The sequence below is a fragment of the Syngnathus acus genome, chromosome 16, assembly GCF_901709675.1.
Source record: "Syngnathus acus chromosome 16, fSynAcu1.2, whole genome shotgun sequence".
NCBI classification, from domain to species: domain Eukaryota; kingdom Metazoa; phylum Chordata; class Actinopteri; order Syngnathiformes; family Syngnathidae; genus Syngnathus; species Syngnathus acus.
In genome coordinates, this window is record NC_051101.1 from 8,278,202 (window position 1) to 8,285,860 (window position 7,659).

The 7,659-nt window shown below is 42.1% G+C and overlaps 1 protein-coding gene across 1 annotated transcript; it reads left to right on the forward strand.

Annotated features, from left to right (window-relative positions):
- The first annotated feature begins 230 nt into the window (after window positions 1-230).
- On the forward strand, window positions 231-5,219 carry irx2a (iroquois homeobox 2a). Its single transcript, XM_037274099.1, has 3 exons — window positions 231-1,959; window positions 2,846-3,251; window positions 3,886-5,219. The coding sequence occupies exons 1-3, from the start codon at window positions 1,720-1,722 to the stop codon at window positions 4,749-4,751; spliced, it is 1,512 nt and encodes a 503-aa protein (XP_037129994.1). The 5' UTR covers window positions 231-1,719; the 3' UTR covers window positions 4,752-5,219.
- The last annotated feature ends 2,440 nt before the right edge of the window (window positions 5,220-7,659 follow it).

Sequence of the window (7,659 nt, forward strand, 5' to 3'; positions counted from 1 at the left end):
GTTTTTTTGTAGCATTTTCTTGTGGAAATCATCATCATCGCAGTTGTCAATTTAGGGGTGTGGTAGCCCCATCTACCTTTGTGTGCAACAATTAGTACTGCTTTAGTGCATTAATGTAGACAGAAATTAGGCTACACCCTTAATTTTGTCCTTTGTGCATAATATGATGAAACACGTCTTTGTGTGAGTAATATTTAATGATTTCTCTTATAGTGTACTTTTCGTTCAGTGTAGCAGAAGCTTTGTGTTCGAGAGTTACTTGTCATTGTTGCCAGCAGGCAAACTGCACTGTATTTATTTAAATAACGGCTGTTTGCTGTTTACAAGTCTGCTAGACCACAATGCACTGGGGGGGACAAGGACCTGATGGATGAATACTGATGAGGAAGACTGCTTGGCCACTCTCTTCATTAGTTAGTTGCCACCTTGAGTGCTGTCCGAGGCTGCCTCAGGTTACATCTCCCACAGAGGTCATAATGCCTTTAATCACAATAATAAACGACGACTTTGCGCGTGGACAAGTTCAAAGAGCACATACATGAATGCAGGCACGAACGCGCACGCACTCACACACAAAAGATGTAGTGCGCAAAAACTTTTGTGACTTTTTGCACATACGATTGGATTATGAAACGAATTTATCAAACAATTTTAAAACGCTTCTGCTAATAAATGCATCAGTGGTGATTATGGTGAAACTGACATGACATGAGACTGAAAATATGGAACAAATGGAGGAGCCATGAACGCAGGGACGCCTCCCTATTGCACAATACTCAAGAGACGCGCGCGCACTGGACGTAGCGCGCACTGGACGTGGCGTGTACGTGGACCAGCTGCAAGTTTTCATTTTATAGCTTAGCTGCCATTAACATCGCCTTTCACTCGCTCGCGCGCGCTCTCTCTCTCACTTGTAGTTCTCAGTGTCAATTAAGATACATTTGGATTAGTTTGAATCCTGCAGACTATCGAACTGAGTAAACAATAGAGCAAGACAAGTCGTTTAAAAATTTGTTTTAAAGGTTGTTTAAAAGGCCTGTGGTGAAAACAGTTCGTCTATATTAACATTTGTTATTATAAAAATTGGGTATGATCATAGTAATTGAAAAAAAAATCAAAATATGTTTGAGTGCCTCCGTTTCTGTGGATCACCTGGTTTGCATTAACGAATTGAGGTATGTCTGGTTTTGTTTAAGACAAAAAGTAAATTCCGAGAAAGAGCACAGACCACGTGCTGGCTGCAGCCCTGCATTTCTTGCAGTGGGCACTTTTTTTTGTTCCGAGACTCTTTTCGAGGCAAAAGGGGGCGGGTTGGATATTCAGATGAGCCGGAGTGACAGCTCCAGTTCCCCCCAATGCCGCGTGTGTGTATATGTGTGCGCGCGCGCATGTGTGTGTGTCCAACTCCATCGGCTCCTTCCCTTCCAACTCCCCACATAGCGCTGCGTACTAAAAACACCGGACGCTAGGGGATCAAGACGCGCGCCACCCAGCCTCTATTGGGCTCTTTGACAAACCTTACGGTGTTTTGCCACAAAGGGGGCTTTGGAGGGTAGACTTTTTTAGGGGGGGTTCAATTATTTCACTGTCTGATGTGACTGTTTGCACCGCCGGTTATTGAGTCGATTGTTACCCGCCCTGTGCGCATTCCCCCTTCCCCTTGTGCGCCTTTTCCCCTCCTAACGCGTTTGGATCGGCTGTCTACCCCCACGCGCACCCATGTCTTATCCTCAGGGTTACCTCTACCAGCCCCCGGGCTCGCTGGCTCTGTATTCGTGTCCGGCTTATGGGGCCTCGGCTCTGGCCGCTCCACGGAATGAAGATCTGGCGAGGTCGTCTTCCGGCTCAGCATTTAGCCCGTACCCTGGATCGGCGGCTTTTTCCGCCTCGGCCAGCTCGGGCTTCTCCAGTCCGCTGTCATACTCCACGGACCCTGCCACGGGATTCCCATCGTACATGGTAAAATATATCTTGATATTGTGATTATTCAAGAGAGGCACGCGGATGCAGATGATCCAAAAGTGCATATCGGGGCAGGTTTTATTTTATTTTATTTTTTGACTTAACTCTCCCTTCTATAATTATAAGGGAACTTATCATTTAGGTTCAAGATACTACGTGGTAGTGTCCTAACATTTAAATTAGCGGCATATTAATTTTAAATGGGAATTTAAAGCATGGTTGCGAGTTGCACTGGCTTAACAGTCAATGCGCAGCTAATTATGTAAAACTGAATACCCAGCGAGGGTATTCATTTAAGCTTTCCTCTCCCAGCAGTGAATTTATGGGTCGGAGGAAATTAATACAAAGCAACCAAACGCACTTTCTGGCTCGGCAGCTATTAGAAGTCGTTAAAACCACACTGGGACGAGAGATGTTGATATTTTACAGGAGAGTGAAATAAGGCTTGCCCCCTCGAAGCGCTTTAGCAGTGGTTAATAGATACAATTATAAATATATTTATACTTATTAGCGTCGCTTGAAATAAATGTGAAAATTGATTTATGAAATGTAAGTAAAATTATTATCCAATTTTCCTGTAATGGTTAAGTTACTATCAAGCATGGTGAAACATTACAAATAGACACAATGTTAATACCTATTTATTTATCTATTTATTTTTTATTCATTTATAATTCATTGATTTTTTTTGCATAGCATTCAAAGTTTAATAACCGTGCTAATTAACATATTTGATTTTTCCGGGTAATTGGTAATGAGCTGGTAAAACAATGTGAGTTTTCAGCTTTGCGTCATGTTTTGCATTAAATAAGACAAGATAGTCGTCGCGCAGTTGTGTCTTAGAAAAATAAATTTTTTAATTCAAGCGTCCCCCACTCCCCAGAGTTCTCCATATGAGGCACACGCGACAGGCATGGCGGGGGCGTTAAGTTATCACCCCTACGGGAGTCCGGGGTACCCCTATCAGCTCAACGACCCGGCTTACCGCAAGAACGCCACTCGGGACGCCACGGCCACCCTGAAGGCCTGGCTGCAGGAGCACCGAAAGAATCCTTACCCTACTAAAGGGGAGAAAATCATGTTGGCCATCATCACCAAGATGACGCTGACTCAGGTCTCCACTTGGTTCGCCAACGCCAGGAGGAGACTGAAGAAGGAGAACAAGATGACATGGGCGCCCAGGAATAAGAGCGAGGATGAGGATGAGGAGGATGGCGACGGCGAGAGGAAGGATGTGGAGCGATCCGAAAAGAACTTGGATAACAGCGAGGCTTCGGCCGAGGATGAAGGTGGGCTGGACAACACGTGCATCTATTGGACTCCGACAACAACACTAATCATTGCCACTTTTAAAAATAAGAATAAAATGACTGAATTATTTCTCAAAATATTTTGAACACAAAAATCTGATTCGGTGGCCAATTAATTGACGCCATCATTTGAGTAACCCTTTCATCCGTCGAGAAATTCAGGATTTATGTACGTTACACATATTGAAAAAGATCGATATTGGACTATTCAGAACGTGACATTAAATAATATTTATCACAAATTATGACGATAATAATATGCGTTATTTAAAGCTAACAAATTAACCTGACAGTTGATTAAAAGGAAATGGACTAAGACTGATAACTCATCGACGTCAATTTATGTTAATATATGCATGTGAAAATACAAATAAATACCTCCGTTAATTCGGTAAAATCATTGAAATAGCTGACTCAAAAATACTGCAAGAAAAACTTGACCATTAAGAACATTAAAAAAGAATACAAAAAACACTAAAAATGAACAATTATAAGCCACGTGGCATTTAATGATTACATTGATTACATTGCCTGCGATCATCTTTATTGATTTTCACATACGACAATTGATGCTTCACGTTTTCATTCCTATTTCCGATCACTTTGTTCACAGGTATTAGTTTGCAAGTGGACACTCTGACAGACCACTCGTGTTCCACCGAGTCAGACGTGGAAAAGGTGGTGTGTCGGGTGGGAGATTTGGGCTCTGATCAGGCACGGGACAAATGTGAAGATGACGTGGAGGAGCAGAACCACGCCTCTCGCTTTCAGCTCTCCCCCAAATCGGTCACAACCTCGCCTCTGATGGGAGTTGAAGCGCCGGTTTTCACTCATCAGCACCATCACCTTCATCGCCTCCAACATCTCCAACGCGAGGATTTTGCTCGGAGCCTCGGCATGTGCAACACTATTAATGCCAATAAGTCCTGCATTGAAAGTAGACCCTCCACGGGGGCTTCTCAGAACCCCAAACCCAAATTGTGGTCACTCGCGGAGATTGCTACCTCAGACCCAAAGCAGCAACAGGGGCAACAAAACTGCCCCTCCTCCTCTTCTATCAGCGGGGGACTTCTGACTCCCCCGACTCCCTCCACAGCCTCCCCGTCTGCCACTTCACCCTCTCTCTACGCGACCCCCTCCCTCATCGGAAGACCTATTTATTACACTTCGCCCTTTTATAGCAATTACACAAATTACGGCAACTTTAGCCCACTGCAGGGCCAAAGCATACTGCGCTACTCCAACTCCTCCGGGGTAAGTCTGGCTGCAGCAGCCGCCGCCGCAGCCGCTGCAGCCGCTGCAGCCAGTGAGGGTCTCGGCTCCCACCAGGGCTCTCCGGAGGCCGGCGCGCAGCCGAAACAACTCAGACCCGACTCGCCCCTGCTTAAAATAAACTCAAACCAGACTGTTGGTGGTGTAGAGCAACATCAAAAACCGCATTACAGACCGGCAAATTTGGAGGCAAAGAAGGGCACGTAATTGATCGTGAGCAAGTGAGGCATCTTTAGATTATATTTTAAACACACAAAAGCTGGGAGGAGACATATACTTGTTTCTAAATGAAACAACACTTTTTTTTTTTTTTTAACCCCGTGTTCTCACTGAGAAGATCATTACTTTCTCATTATAATTTTTCTTTTCCATTGAGCGCGACAAACGCATAAAAACACGCTTGTTTTATTTGGGAGTAAATTTGAACGACGTATTCTAAGCAAATTAAAATACATTTTGCAGGAAAAAAATATACTATATATTTTGATGGTTTTATTTGTTCGGGTTGAAATGTGCGTGCAGCGTGCACCTAGTTAATGACTCAAACTAACGACAAATAGACCCACGTCAATATGTGCTCACGTGCAACAAGTGAGTCCGATCAAACTTGCGGACGGTGCATTTCTCTTACTGGTTGCCATCGAGGATGATCCAACACTTGCATATATGCAAATTATGTATTTCCACCGACTTAATAAGCATGGTATGATTTGGGACTTTTACTCTGGACTGGCCATGTCCTCTAATTTTTGGCGGAAGTGACTGTCCCGCAGTCTTTTATATTTATTTCCAACTTCTGCAGGTAGGTGTCACAATTGCTTTGAGTTTAAAAGGCAGAGTGGACACCACATTTTAGTGGCGTGTGCACGTTTTGGCTCACACTAAAGGTCTCCAGTGCCACCATATAGCCGAACTTTCGACAGCGCACACATTTAATATGTTGTTGGTATGTTTGATATGCTTTGCAGTCACTTTATTGTATGCTATATTATTATTTGACCTGTGCTCACTGTTTTTCAGTTTTCCCAACATATGTGATTATGTTATTTCTCAGGTTTCTCTTGGTTTGCTATTTCAGTACATTGTATTTATGTGTGAAAACATAATTTGGCTTTTTTGTCCAACCTTTTTTAAACATTAATGCAAAGAACGAGCCAGAAGAGAACCTGTGTGGACTTCAAAGTGGAAAAGCCTACATTTGATATTTATTTTTTTAAATAATGGCGAAATTATGCCTATAATTTATGCAAGTTGTATTGCAAAAATCAGTGAACAAAAACTGACATCTCTCGTCTGTTTTTTCTGTAAATATATACAGTATAAATATATGTAGATATATAAACAGTTTTTATTTGGGACAAGCGACACAATCTTATGAGGATTAGGCCTACTCCTGATAATTTATACATTTTAATGTAAATAGAAATGAAAACGGGCGCTGGCGGAATACTGTGCTTGTGGCAATTCAAAGTATAGGAAATATTAAACTGTTTTCCCAACTGCTATATTTTCAAGAGTCCTTTTATTCTATCTATCTATCTATCTATCTATCTATCTATCTATCTATCTATCTATCTATCTATCTATCTATCTATCTATCTATCTATCTATCTATCTATCTATCTATCTATCTATCTATCTATCTATCTATCTCTGTTCGTCCATCCATCCTTCTGTTTCTGTCCATCTATTCGTCCGTCCATCAGCACCATTCTCTTTTTGCCCTTTTGCACATTTATTTGAACATGTGATTAATAAAGCCACTGTGGGACACATCAGACGTTTCTCCCAGTGGGACTCATCCCTAGAGCTTTTTTAGACGAGTCCATGCAGGGTGGGTCTACCCTGCCTGCTTCATTATAACTACGTACATGGCACTGAGCGATCCATAAGACTCTATCTCAACATCTGCCAGCTCCAATGGGCTGTGTGATGGGTCCTAATAGGACAGGCTTTCCTCTGCTTCTCATCATGGCTGTTTAAAATGGCCTGTTCTCGGCCTCAGCTAATTAAGCACTTTAGGGACGAAAAACATAAGTTATTTGCAGTGGTATTTCTTACGTGTCTGTGTTGAAGTCAATATCAACTGTCTATCATTTTGATTTACAAAGCTCATTGCTGCAGTTTAAGGGCTAATCGTGTATTTTGAATTTGAGAATAGACGAGTCTTGCCCAAATCACACTAATCCCTCTCATTGCTGTAATATTTGGGTTTGGTGGTGGAAAAAAATGACAATATTTTACTTCTCTTATTTCAGTCTAAATGCTTTCATAATGTGATGCTTTATTTGAATGCATGCTTTGTCAGGTGGGCTCTATTGGGGACTCAACATTTAACACCAGAGGTACTTTACAGAGTAAATAGGGAGTCTGCCTTTTACTCTCCCACTCCCTTTCTTTCTCCAAATTACTGCCGCTACCTCCAAATGTCAACATTTGTTCCCAATAAAGATAGTTATTGTTACTGTAAAAAATGTCTCGCCACCGGTCGCCTTTGAACACATGAAATGAGACTCCTACCCTGCCTCTGTGTTTGATTGGGAGCAGTGGCAGGTGAAAATGGGAGCAAGGCATTCATTGCACATAACAGAGCTCAAGCTGTGAAGTCTGTTGTGAATTTATGTCACAATTAGTCACAATTGCACAGAGGCTCCTCTGTTTCCTTTTCAAGTAACTATTTGCAGAAGAACTCAGCTTGACCTTGAGTCAGTTCACATTGATCTTTAAGGCCGGGGCAAAACAGACAATTTAGTGCCCTGCCAAGGCTTGAAAATGTAAGAACGATTCACCTTTGTTTTAGAGAAAAGGAACAATTTATCTAAATATTCTTTGAATCCTACCCGTGCATATCAAACGTTATAATGCTATCATATAGTTTACCAGCGAGAGTATGTTCATCCATACTAATGACTAGTTGTCATTGAGAGCTAAATAGATGTTATCTGAGTGCTCATGGCTTCATGCGAGTGTAGACTGTAGAACAAGTGGACTCATTTCCCTTATCGTTAATCAAATAAGCAGCTCATATATGCAGATAATTTATGAGCTCTTTGTATCCTTTTATCTTCCATCAACCCTTTCTCCTCTAAAATGCTTAAGACATTAATCTCTGACG

Bases quoted from the DNA above. Each gene is read 5' to 3' on its own strand.
- irx2a (XM_037274099.1), top strand. From the start codon at position 1,720: ATGTCTTATCCTCAGGGTTACCTCTACCAGCCCCCGGGCTCGCTGGCT. The intron at 1,960-2,845 runs GTAAAATATATC...CCCACTCCCCAG, and splicing joins CGGGATTCCCATCGTACATG to AGTTCTCCATATGAGGCACA. The intron at 3,252-3,885 runs GTGGGCTGGACA...CTTTGTTCACAG, and splicing joins GGCTTCGGCCGAGGATGAAG to GTATTAGTTTGCAAGTGGAC.